We start from the raw sequence: 13,694 nt of genomic DNA on the forward strand, positions 1-13,694 counted from the left end.
GCATGGGTAAATAGCATATCTGTGAGAACACCATGAATGCAGACAGATTTGTAAAGATTTTACAGCAACATATACTGCCATCCAGCACCGTCTTTTCCATGGACGTTCCAGAATTTTCCAGCAGGACAACTTCAAACCACATACTGCCCATATTACAAGTGCGTGGCTGTGAAGCAAAGAGTGTGGGTGCTAGATTAGCCTGCCTGCAGTCCTGACCTATCTTCAATTGAGAATGTGTGGAGTTTTATTAAGTACACCATCCGGCAACGAAGACCCTGCACAATTGTGCAGCTAAAGAAATACGTAATGGATGAAAGGGGGAAAATTCCACTTTCTAAACTTAACAAACTTGTGTCTTCAGTGCCCAAATGCTTAATAAGTGTTATTAGAAGAAATGGTGAAGTTTCACACTTGGAGTGTGTTGCAATCATCTGATTTGAAATGACTGTTCATTAAAATATAAATAAATAAATAAATAAAAAAATACAATTCACAAGGTAAAACATCATATTACATGTAGTTGTGGTACTTTCAATATAGCAAAGGGTGAATATAATTTACAAATCACTGGAGTGATTTGTAAATTATATTCACCCTTTGCTATATTGAAAGTACCACAACTACATGTAATTTTGTTTTTATTAGCCACTATCGTACTGTCCCAACTTTTTCATAATTGGGGTTGTAGATTATCGTCCATTATCGGCATTTGAAAAAACCTACAACATATGGGTTTAGCACTGTTAGGTATGTTTCTAACCTTTTGTCCTGGCAAACCATCAGCTCCTGGAAAGCCACGATTACCTGGGGCTCCCTAGAAAAATATAAAACAGTGAAGATGTATGTAAAGAAGAAAACATGTAAAGCGACCACATAAAAAAATCTCTTGCGCTGAATCACTTTTGATGTTTAGCTTGAACACGAATGTTAACTGTTAACAGTGATGGAATGTCACTCACTCTTTCTCCAGCTGGGCCTGGGGGTCCAATGGCCCCCGTGTCTCCTCTTGGACCTCGCTTTCCATCCTCTCCCATCGGCCCCATTTCTCCCTGAGCTCCAAGAGGACCCTTCAACAACAGACATCCCATGACAAAAACAATGATGACATTCTGTCAAACTGTACAGAGCACAAATATTAACATTGACCAACTAGATTTAAAAATTATATGAAGAAAGTGTGAGTGGTGCAAAGCCCGCTGCCACAATGCAAGGGTGTTCTGTGTGGATGCTAGGTGGTTGCTTATTAGTCTAAATCAAAAGAGGACCTCCATTAATGTAAGTATATGGGATTTATCACCAGTTTAATCATCCACTAGGTGAAAAACATGAGTCAGATCGATTAGAGAAGTAATAGCTTATCTTTCCTCAATATCCCACGGAATTTGATGTATCATTCAAGACCGTAGCACAAATAGTGTGAGACAAGTTATGTGCCAAAGTTTAACACTTAAGTTAGGGGTTTGTTCAAATCATTAGCCTTAGCAAGCACCACTACATACCTTTTTTTAATTACTAGGCATGATTCTGAATATTTTTTTAGTACTTACATGCTCTCCTTTAGCTCCAGGTTCTCCTTTAAATCCAGGGACACCCAAATCACCCTTTCATATTAAGAAACAAGGGAAAAGTGATTGTCATTATAGTTCCGTTATTACAATTTGCACTGTCACACTGATAAATATGTCATTACCAATTGGCCTTTGGCCCCTGGAAGTCCAGTTGACCCCTGAGGTCCAGGTGGACCAGGCTGTCCAATCAGTCCAACAGGGCCCTGCACACCTGGGATCCCCTACAAAAAAGAGCAGATGATGATATTGCACATTAATAATCCCCAATGAGGCAAAGAATCTCACAATTTGATAATTAATTAATTAAGTAGCATTTTTGGAAGGGTTTTTAGGAACCTACTGGTGGTCCTTTAAGTCCTGGAGTACCATCTGTTCCTAATGGTCCCTAAATATGACGGTAACATTATAGAGATCATTCAGTGCATAAACAATAAGAATATAGCATTTTTTTCTTAAGAGCTGGACAGATGAGCCCGTACCTGATTACCCTGTGGTCCTTGTGAGCCTTGCCGACCTGGCTCTCCCCGTGGGCCCTGGAGTCCACTGGTACCTCGAGGGCCTGTGGCTCCAGCCTGACCCTGCGTAATGTTTCAGACAAAGGAAATATTTCATAGATCATTCACTTTCATCATATTTGGTATGAACACACCATTTACAAGTAAAACAATTTCTATGTATGAACATTTCCTGAATATTTTCTTAGAACATCAGATACTATTTATTGCAATTACAGTGAACATGAATCAGGCTTACCTTAATGCCTGGACCACCAGGAAATCCTGGAGTTCCAGAAATTCCCATTGGACCCTGTAAATAATAGAAGTCTGCTATAAGATGATACATTAGTCTTTATTCATAAAAAGTGCTGCACATCTTTGAACATAATGGCAGACTTATGTCGTTTATGGTATTTTATTAGAAGCAAATGGGTAGATAGAGTGTATCTGTGTAAATATATGAGGGAGGATGGAGGGAGTACTGTTATTCACATACCAATGGACCTGGTTTTCCTACATTCCCCGAAAGGCCACGTTTGCCCTACAAACAGAAAATATTTGAGTTATTGATGAAAAGCTAATTGAAGCAAAATTAACATAACTCTCATCTCAAGGTCAACATTTGTCAGAATGAATGGACCACACTGCACATACACATAGAGGACACTGTTGACTTACCACTGGTCCTCCTGGTCCAATGCGTCCTCTCTCACCAGTCATCCCAATTGGACCCTTCAAAGAGCAAAATCAGCATGATAAAATATTTTGGTTAGAACAAAAAACAAATCCTACTAAAATCCCCAAAATTACAATTTGGATGAAATGTTAAATGCCATAAAAATCTGATTTCTTACCGGAGGACCCACAAGTCCCATGGTACCAGGAGATCCTGATTCTCCCTTTGATAATGAAAATAAAGTAATATTACTAAGACAACAAACCACAGGGACACCTATAAGTACATGAAAACTGTCATGTGAATTTGTTGGCTTCAAATCTGCGACCTCTGACCTTTGACCCCAAGGCACCTGGTTCGCCTTTTGCACCCTGCAGACCTGAATGGCCCTAAGATAGGGATGGGATTCATCAGTTTTACTCTGTGTGTGTAATCTTTTTAAAACACATTTAAGCACATGAATTTGTGAAGTTACATTACTATGTCCTGACTTAAATAATTTTTTAAGTGTCCCTACTTTTTGTTAAAACTTTCAAATATTTATAAAAAAATAATTAAATCAGGTCATATCAAAATCAGCCTTCACCCTGTGAGTCCTTTTTAATATTTAACCTCCTATAAGTAAAAAAATAAAAATATATGGTAAAGCTCTGATCAGTTTTATAGTTCTTTTATCTTAGGTAATAATGCTTACAGTTTCTGCATCACAACCATGATATATGTCAATCATCAAAATTGTAAAGAGAATGTTTGATATTTTTTGATAATTTCCCTCATTCAAGTAGGCCCTATTAGTAGCTATTAACCCCACAAATGGCTACAGCAAGTAAGTAAAACAAAAAATTAAAAAAAATGGTGAAAAATTGGACAAAGCAGGTGGTTATATACATGTAGGTGAATGTAGTAGAATACATATACATGTAGGTGAATACATCTGAACATGTTCAACAGATTAATCCAATGTAATTCCTTGTACATACACTTATTTGTTTATTTATTTATTTTCAGCTCTGTAGCCTGTTTTGTCCCAGTAATCAAGAATCATAAAATGCTAAAATGGTTCAATTATAAGTATCTTTAAAGAGTGATCAGTGTATCATGGGAATCATTAAGTAATCAGAGAGAAGGTCCTCCTTATCAAACCCACCTTGTGACCTTTCATCCCTGGCTGACCAGGTAATCCTGGGAACCCTCTGGAGCCCTATGAAACAAAACATTGTTGATTAGAATGCACTCAGCTGTGCCAGATATCACACGGACATCTCTGAGACATCTGTTTTAGATGTTTTCATCTGGAAAGCATCACAATCTAATTAACATCTGCTAAACATCCTAAAAATATTAGATTTACAAACAATCTGAATCATAAACATCTCAAAGACATACTTATTGATATACTGTACGTCTTATAAATGTATTGCAGATGAGCAAACAATATTAAAAAAAATACACACCCATCAAATAGACCTCTGGGTGATGTACGTGTGCTATCAGGGTAGTGAGTGAACTATAGGTTTAATTTCATCTGTGAGGATTTCTAGATACATTTTAAACATAAGTCTTTATCCCCTTCTTGATGGTCTGTTTTCACTCCACATCAGTGTTTTCATTTGTGTGATGAGGGCTAGTTCAGTCTTTGAGCCACTAGATGGCACCATGGAGTCTAAAGGTCCATTTTTGTCACATCCGTAACACAAGCATATTTCCCAATCTAAAATGGAAAAACTAAATTCTGATGACTGAAATCTATCTGCAAGGGTCTATGAGTTAAATTTCACATTAGGGGGCCTGGGTTGTTCAGTGGTAAATGAGCTTGCTACCACCCCTGGAGTTCGAGAGTTCGAATCCCAGGGCATGCTGAGTGACTCTAGCTAGGTCTCCTAAGCAACCAAATTGGCCCGGTTGCTAGGGAAGGTAGAGTCACACGGGGTAACCTCCTCGTGGTCACTATAATGTGGTTCGCTCTCGGTGGGGGTCTTGGTGAGTTGTGCGTAAATGCAGAGGTGGATGGCTTGGGCCACCACACGTGCTATGTCTCCACGGTAACACGCTCAATGAGCCACGTGATAAAATGCACGGGTTGATGGTCTCAGATGCAGAGACTAATGAGATTCGTCCTCCGCCACAAAGATTGAGGCGAGTCACTACGCCACCATGAGGACGTAGATCAAATTGGGAATTGGTCATTCCAAATTGGGAGAAAAAATGTCTCTGCAAATGTCACAACCATATTGATGGAATTGTCCAACTACAGATATCATCATTATATTATTTACATTTTTGTGTAATTTTTTAAAAATCATTTCTCTGATTTCCATTTGTGAGGAAGAAAACCTAGTGAAGTTTCTGTCTAGTCCTCACGTAGCTGCAGTCTTCCCAAAACATACACAACACACACACACCGCTCCGTTTCTGTCTCCGTGATATCTGCATGTGGTTTGCGTAGCCTATAACAGGCTTATATTTGATCTCAGCTGGATGCATAATTTTCATCATGTGTAATTATAATTGCCTTCAACGTGCGTGTGTGCATGTGTGTTTGTTTATAATAAGAATAGATTACATAAAATTAATTAAGTGATTGGTGAATAGGTAAGTAATCTCTGTTTATTACAATAGTACTGAGAAGTGTTATTAAGGAGGATTGTGGATGATTGTCTACAGTGGTGGAATAAAGCATTTGGAAGAGCTGAAAAGTTTCCAATCCAACAAAATTTATTCTCAGACATAAATGTTATATTTTGATTTCTTAAACTAACACTATTGAAAAACTTATAATACTCCTTACTGATGTAACTTTTAAACATATTTTAAAGTGTATACTGTGTATTATGATGCATACATGGATGTCTCTGGGCTAAGCCCCGGATGTCCACTGACCTTAGAGCTGCCCCTGCTTGAATCAAATTTTCTTTTTTGGGTCAACTATCTCTTTAAGTATCTTGACTGTGATTTTAAGTTGTCTTTTCTTTTGTGAACAGCTAAATAGACTGCACTATTATTACAGCTTTTGTATGTACACCCTTAGCTTTAGATTTGAGCAATTGTGTCCTGTCTGCTCTAACCAGAGGTCCGGATCTCTACAACCCTGCTAGATAATTTTTTCTGCAAGCACTCCAGTCCAATTCCTTTTTTTATTGTTGTTATTATTATTGTGTGAGTGTATATACAGTTGAAGTCAGAAGTTTACATACACTTAGGTTGAAGTCATTAAAATGAACTTGTTTAACCACTCCACAGATTTAAAATGAGCAAACTATAGTTTTGGCAAGTTGTTTAGGGCATCTACTTCATGCATGACATGACCATTTTTCCAACAATTGTTTACAGACAGATTGTTTCTCTTTTAATTGACTATATCACAATTCCAGTGGGTCAGAAGTTTACATACAAGTTAACTGTGCCTTTAAGCAGCTTGGAAAATTCCAGAAAATGATGTCAAGCCTTTGGGCAATTAGCCAATTAGCTTCTGATAGGAGGTGTACTGAATTGGAGGTGTAAATGTGGATGTATTTTAAGTCCTACCATCAAACTCAGTGCCTCTTTGCTTGACATCATGGGAAAATCTACAGAAATCAGCCAAGACCTCCAAAAAACAATTGTGGAACTCCACAAGTCTGGTTCATCCTTGGGAGCAATTTCTAAATGCCTGAAGGTACCACGTTCATCTGTACAAACAATAGTACGCAAGTATAAACACCATGGGACCACACAGCTATCATACCGCTCAGGAAGGAGATGCATTCTGTCTCTTAGAGATGAACGTAGTTTGGTGGAAAAATGGCAAATAAATCTCAGAACAACAGCAAAGAACCTTGTGAGGTTCAAGTATCTATATCCACAGTAAAATGAGTTCTATATCGATATAACCTGAAAGGCTGCTCAGCAAGGAAGAAGCCACTGCTCCAAAACCGCCATAAAAATGGCAGACTACAGTTTGCACATGGGGACAAAGATCTTACTTTTAGGAGAAATATCCTCTGGTCTAATAAAAATAAATGTACTGTTTGGCCAAAATGACCATCGTTATGTTTGGAGGAAAAAGGGAAAGGATTGCAAGCCGAAGAACACCATCCCAACCGTGAAAAATGGGGGTGGCAGCATGTTGTGGTGGAGCTTTGCTGCAGGGGGGACTGAAGCACTTCACAAAATAGATGACATCATGAGCAAAATTATGTGGATATATTGAAGCAACATCTCAAGACAACCATGAAGTTAAAGCTTGGTCGCAAATGGGTCTTCCAAATGGACAATTACCCCAAGCATGCCTCCAAAGTTGTGGCAAAATGGCTTAAGGACAATAAAGTTTATAGGTTTAAAGGTATTAGAGTGGCCATCACAAAGCCCTGACAATCCAAAATTTGTGGGCAGATCTGAAAAAGCATGTGCACGTGCAAGGAGGTCTACAAACCTGACTCAGTTACACCTGTTCTGTCTGGAGGAATGGGCCAAAATTCCAGCAACTAATTGTGAGAAGCTTGTGGATGGCTACCCAAAACGTGTGACCCAAGTTAAATAAATGAAAGGCAATGATACCAAATACTAACAAGTTGTTTGTAAACTTCTGACCCACTGGGAATGTGAAATAAAAGCTGAAATAAATAATTCTCTCTACTATTATTTTGACATTTCACATTCTTAAAATAAAGTAGTGATCCTAACTGACCTTAGAGAGGGAATTTTTAATGTACTTGGCTTTGCAAACTTCTGACTTCAACTGTGTGCGTGTGTGTGTGTGTGTGTGTGTGTGTGTGTGTGTGTGTGTGTGTGTGTGTGTGTGTGTGTGTGTGTGTGTACTACTGTCTGCATAATACAGTAAATTGCTTCTTGAGGACAATAAGCAGTGAAGCTTTTAATGTATTGGTTAATTTAAGCTGTTCATTTTAATGAACCAATTAATTTAAAGGTGCACTCAGTAATTTATACAGCAGTAAAATGTTTAACTCCTTAAGTCATAAATTGTAATTTTGCAATATATGTAGGAAATCATGGCCACTCACATTAAAATGAAGACTCCAGTCATATAAGTAACCTTATAAAAGCTGTTTTATTCTACATGGAAATGGTCAGCACATGGGGGCTGACATGTTAGAATCACATGACCTGCTGAAAACTACTCCCTTAATCTCAGTAACCATCCTGTTATTTGACACTTTCACGCATTGATTAAAGAAATCATGGCTGACTGTAAATATTACATTTCTACAATGGCATCTGAAACTGAGATGTAAAAATTTTAAATGATACTGCTTCCAAGCCGCTAGGTGTCAGTGTAAGTCCTAGACGATACAAAGACAAATGTTTCTGTGTACCCCTTTAAGTCATCACTAAGTAGTGTTCTCAAAGGCCCATGTCTGGCATTTTACATTGTCTTGTTTTTAAAAGAACATCGTGGAAAAAACACTTTCAAATGTTTTTATATGTTCCAACATATCACCCCTAAGTAACCCTAAGTTCTTCCTTACAGTGTTTTGTGAACACTTTGCTATTTGGTTTGAACTAATCTGAATGGGTAACAAAATAGGTAATTTCCTAATTTTAACTGAATCATTAAAAGAACTGGTTCAATAAATGTATTCACTTTCTTTGTTACTCAGACATCACTACCATGCTCAAGTCTGAGTAGCAAACCATCAATGTAAAATGTTTATTATCTGATTGACATACCAAGAGACAAGCTAATACTAAGATCTCCATAATGAAAAATCTGCAAATAATTTAAAAAACAACAGAAATATAACACTTTAGTAAGGGCTTAAAAATGATAAGAACATATGTCTTACTATAGAGCCAGGATACCCTTTTTCTCCTATATTTCCAGGAGGTCCGGCTTCACCCTGTTACAGAAATAAAAGGATTTATGATATCAGAAATCACAGGGATACAAGGACTATTTTCACACTTCTACTATGTTTAAATCATGAAAAGCGAGCCAATATCATTGTTGGTCAACTCACATCTAGACCAGGTTTCCCTGGAGGACCATCTGGTCCCCTTGGACCATAAGAGCCCTAAAGACAAAAAATATTTTTTGCATCTATATTCAACTGTATGACAAAGAAAATGTCTCTAATGAATATTAGCACTCTATAAATCCAATAAAACATTTGCCTGTTATGAAATAGTATTGCTGACTATTTTTCATGCACTTTATGTATTAGCTACCTTTTTGGTCTTACCATGGGTCCAGGATCACCCGCGTCTCCTGGGGCACCCTGGGCTCCTGTTGGCCCCTAAGCAACAGAGATAATAATAATATAATAAGCATGCAAGCATGACATAACTATTTTTTTTTTTTTGTCTGGATCTGACTATTGAGCTTAAAAAAGTCAAAAATGTCAAAAAAAAAAAAATCATAATATTCAAATAATGCATTTGTAAACAGCACTGGGACATTTCATTTTTTATCAATCATATTCTCAAACATATTCATTTTTTTTTTTTTTGATGAACCGTTATAGTATAAAAGCAATATGAGACTTGCAATTGTGAAGAACAAAAATTCCAAAAGATTTATAGATAGAAACTATTTATAGAAAATAATTATAGACACCCAGTTAGCACAAAGTTTAAGTGCACTTACTGGTGAACCTGCAGGGCCTGGATGACCTCTTGCTCCTGCTTCACCCTGATCACAACAAACACATTCTATCTCAATATAGTGGTTCTACGAGCCTTGGCATCAAAATATTTACTGCAAAGTTATTACTGAATGTGGACAAATCACTACCGGTGCTCCTGAGATGATCCCTGCCATTCCATGCTTTTCATTCTGGAATCCAGAGGCCATCTGAGATCCAAACTGACTCTGTAAAATATCAATGTAATTAATATCTGAACTGAAAACACTGCAGTCATTAAACTCTTTGCAGCCACACACTTAGTTGTATATTTAAAGATCTGCAGGTCCATGCTATCTGAGTTTTCCCATAATAATTCCAAATTATGGGAAACTTATGATCTATTTCCCAAACAATGATTTTGAACACACAGGTCACAAACTATTGACCAGAACCAGTTGCCAAATTTAATTCTTATAATGGTGTAAATGAGAGATTCTGGACAGGATTTAGGGGTTTGTAAAAGTGTCTTGCATGCTAAATACCTACTAATTCTGCATTTCTGTTTTTGCCCTTTGTTGAAACAAATTATACATCATTAACATCTCATTATAACTTCTTGGAACATATTTGGTTCAAAATAAATTTTTCTACTATATGTAAACGGTCACTATCCTGATAAATAATATGATAATATTCATTATATATTCAGATCAGAGAAACACATTTTTTAATTTTAATCTCTGTTTAGCGATCTAACAAGTACAGGACACAATGGCACTAATAACAATCCTGGACAGGTAATATGACTCACCCCTGGCAGTGACGTGCCTAAAGGACCAGGCTCACCAGGTATGCCCGGGATACCAGGTTCCCCATCAAAACCAGGTGGACCTGAGACACCCTTAAAAAAAATTATCACATGTTATTTTTATGTATATATATATATATATATATATATATATATATATATATATATATATATATATATATATTAAAACATTTTATTGATTTATTGTGGTGACAGGATCCTGACATGTATGTTCTATGTCTCTGTGTGAGTGCACGGTTTTGTTCGTTTTCATTGCTGTGTGCTCTTCTGTCTAGTCTGTGTTTCATGTTCAGAGCATGTTGTCTGGATCCTGACTATACGGTCCGGTTCGCTCTTGTTTCTGAGTCGGAATCTGGACACTCACGCTTCATGTCTTGTGTTTGTGAGCTCTTTGCTTTGTGTTCAGTTTCAGGTCTCTTGCGATGCGCACTTGTCTGGTCTTGTTGTTTTGTTTGAGCACATGGCTGATGAAGGCTTCATTGCCATGTGCTCTTCCTGTCCAATCTGTTGTGTTTTTTGTGAGCACATGGATCTTGTTAACTAATGTGCAATATGCTCTCCTGTCTCTTGTTCTGACCCCTCCCTATTGTTACCACATTATAAGTTAATTTGCTTCACCTGCTTTCCTTATTACCATCTTCGTTTTCTTTCCTATTTAAGCCCTGTCATGTCTGTTCCAGCCTGGAGCACTGAGCCCAGTCTGTTCTGCAGTGTTTTGCCCTGGACCCTTGAGTTTTCCCTCTTTGGGGGTAGTTTTTGTTTATTTTTCAAGTTTCTCCAGAGATGTTTGATTGGGTTCAAGTCTGGGCTGTGGCTGGGCCACTCAGGGAAATTCATAGAGTTGTTCCTAAGCAACTCTTGCGTTGTATCTATCTTGCGTTGTCTTTGGCTGTGTGCTTAGGGTCATTGTCCTGTTGGAAGGTGAACCTTCTGCCCAGTCTGAGGTCCTGAGCGCTCTGTGCCAGGATTTCATTAAGGATATCTCTGTATTTTGCTGTGTTTAGCTTTCCTTCAACCCTGACCAGTCTTCCAGTCCATGCCACTGAAAAACACCCCCACAGCATGATGCTACCACCACCATGCTTCACCGTTGGGATGGTTTTTCAGAGGTGATGAGCGGTGCCTGGTTTCCTCCAGACATGATGCTTGGAATTGAGGCCAAACAGTTCAATCTTCATTTCATCAGACAGAGAATTTTGTTTCTTATAGTCTGAGAGTCATTTAGATGTTTTTTTTATGTGTCTTGCACTGAGGAGAGGCTTCAATCTGGCCACAAAGCCCAGATCGGTGGAGTGTTGCAGTGATGATTTTTCCTTCTGCAAGATTCTCCTATCTCTACACATGATCTCTGGAGCTCAGCCAGAGTGACCATTGGGTTCTTGGTCACCTCTCTTACCAAGGCCCTTCTCCCCCGATTGCTCAGTTTGGCCAGCTCCAAGAAAAGTCCTGGTTGTTCAAAACTTCTTCCATTTAAGAATTATGGAGGCCAATGTGCTCTTAAGAACCTTTTTTTTCCCCTGATCTGTGCCTCGACACAGTCCTGCCTCTGAGTTCTACAGGCAGTTCCTTTGACCTCATGGCTTGGTTTTTGCTCTGATATGCATTTTCAGCTGTGAGACCATATATAGACAGGTGTATGTCTTTCCAAATCATGTCCAATCAATTCAATTTGCCACAGATGGACTCCAATGAAAGTGTAGAAACATCTCAAAGATGATTCAGAGGTATGGGATGCATCTGAGCTAAATTTCAAGTGTCATAGCAAAGGGTTTGAATACTTACTTCAATGTGATATTTAATTTTTTCTTTTTCTTTTAAAGAATTTTGCAAATTTATCCAAAATTAGTTTTTGCTTTGTCATTATGGTGTATGTAGTGTAGACTGATGTGGAAAAAATATATAATTTTAAGCATTTTAGCTTAAGGCTGCAACATAACAAAATGTGAAAAAATGAATGGGTCTGAATACTTTCTGAATGCACTTTGTGTGTGTGTGTGTGTGTGTGTGTGTGTGTGTGTGTGTAGATTGTTTGTTTGTTTGTTTGTTTGTTTGTTTGTTTTTAACACCATGCCAGCTTCTATGGCTATTTCCATGGCGAGAAATGTGTAAGGAACTCTATATACGGTTTTTCAAATCTATTTTTCCTAAAAACTCAATTGCGTTAGGTTTGACTTTGTTAAACATTTCTTCCAGGATGTTTACTGAATAAAAGTTTTCTCACAGGGTTAAGACCAGTACAGTCCAATAAAACATGTTTCAGGAGTAATGGCTTCTGGCAGAAGGTACATGTTGGTTGATCACAAATGCAGATGATACATGGTCCTCAGATTTTGATCCATCTGTATATATAGGTGTATGTGATGGACAGATTTCTCTAATGTAGAGGATGTTGGGTGGGTTTCAGATTTTTGTTGGTCTTCAGCTTTGTTGTATATTGTAGGGCTAGTTTGATTAGTCTATTCTCCAGAAAACGTTAATTTGCTTCTTCTACATAAAAACTTTGAGTTGGTGATGTTCTAAAGGCCCCTAATGCCAGACATATGCCTTGATGATGTACTGTGTCCAAGAGTCTGATATATGATTTCCTGGCTGATCCATACACTATACTTCCATAATCCAGGTGTGATCGAATTTGTGTTCTGTAGATATTTAAAAGAACTGAACTTTCTGCATCCCATTTTGACTTAGCTAGAACTCTTCAAATGTTTATGATGCTTTAAGACATTTATCTTTTAAAATCTTTAATTGAGGGATAAAACTCAGTTTACTGGCAAGAGCTATTCCAAGGAATTTGGTTTCCTTAACAACTCTGATGTGTTCACCATCCATGAATATCTCTGGGTCAAGATGGAGATAGCGTAGCTGTCAAAAATGCATACAAACAGTTTTAGTCTTTGAAAACTTAAAACCATTTGATACTGACCAGGACTGCATTCTGTTAATTGTCTGCTGGAGTTTCTGTTCAATGTTATTCATGGGTTTGCCTCTGTAGCAAATACCAATGTCATCCACATAAAGACTGCAATTGATATCTGACCCGATGGCTTTTGCAGTTGATTTTGATACTAAAATGGGTAACTGATAAAATGCTTCCTTGAGGTACTCTTAGCTCTTGTACTGGTCGGCACTGCACTGTCTCTCACTGTGCCTATTGTCCTGTTCATTGTCAGAAATGTCTTGTACTGTCTTGTACTGTCCCGTACTTTTTGCACATGTTTGCATGTGCACTTTATATAGGTATTTTATTTAGTTGTGTAGTCTCATGTGGTCCTGTGTTTGTCCTATGTTGTTTTTATGTAGCACCATGGTCCTGGAGGAACGTTGTCTCGTTTCGCTGTGTACTGTACTAACTGTATATGGTTGAAATGACAATAAAAACCACTTGACCTTGACCTCTTGTTTATGTTGGTCAGATAGGGTATTACCTACTCTGAATTTAAAATGTCAGTTTGATAAAAAAAAAAAAAATAGCAATAAAAATGTGTAAGTGTCCTCTAAAGACAAGTTGATATAAATCCTTTAAAATACCGAACTTCCAAATGGTGTCATAAGCTTTCTACA

At 37.7% G+C, this 13,694-nt stretch overlaps 1 protein-coding gene across 1 annotated transcript in view; it reads right to left on the minus strand.

The window, feature by feature from the left end:
• The window catches only part of col5a2b (collagen, type V, alpha 2b), a 58,468-nt gene that overhangs the window by 28,700 nt on the left and 16,074 nt on the right, over positions 1–13,694 (minus strand). Inside the window, exons 7-24 of the mRNA XM_052130083.1 lie at positions 10,116–10,205; positions 9,472–9,549; positions 9,325–9,369; positions 8,921–8,974; positions 8,699–8,752; positions 8,525–8,578; positions 3,889–3,942; positions 3,077–3,130; positions 2,920–2,964; positions 2,744–2,797; positions 2,562–2,606; positions 2,322–2,375; positions 2,048–2,146; positions 1,909–1,953; positions 1,691–1,789; positions 1,548–1,601; positions 960–1,067; positions 761–814 (exon numbers count right to left, since the gene is read on the minus strand). Of these exons, the coding sequence (XP_051986043.1) occupies positions 761–814; positions 960–1,067; positions 1,548–1,601; positions 1,691–1,789; positions 1,909–1,953; positions 2,048–2,146; positions 2,322–2,375; positions 2,562–2,606; positions 2,744–2,797; positions 2,920–2,964; positions 3,077–3,130; positions 3,889–3,942; positions 8,525–8,578; positions 8,699–8,752; positions 8,921–8,974; positions 9,325–9,369; positions 9,472–9,549; positions 10,116–10,205 (1,140 nt within the window). The remainder of the gene's footprint in view (positions 1–760; positions 815–959; positions 1,068–1,547; positions 1,602–1,690; positions 1,790–1,908; positions 1,954–2,047; positions 2,147–2,321; positions 2,376–2,561; positions 2,607–2,743; positions 2,798–2,919; positions 2,965–3,076; positions 3,131–3,888; positions 3,943–8,524; positions 8,579–8,698; positions 8,753–8,920; positions 8,975–9,324; positions 9,370–9,471; positions 9,550–10,115; positions 10,206–13,694) is intronic.

This window comes from Xyrauchen texanus, chromosome 7, assembly GCF_025860055.1.
Source record: "Xyrauchen texanus isolate HMW12.3.18 chromosome 7, RBS_HiC_50CHRs, whole genome shotgun sequence".
Classification (NCBI taxonomy): domain Eukaryota; kingdom Metazoa; phylum Chordata; class Actinopteri; order Cypriniformes; family Catostomidae; genus Xyrauchen; species Xyrauchen texanus.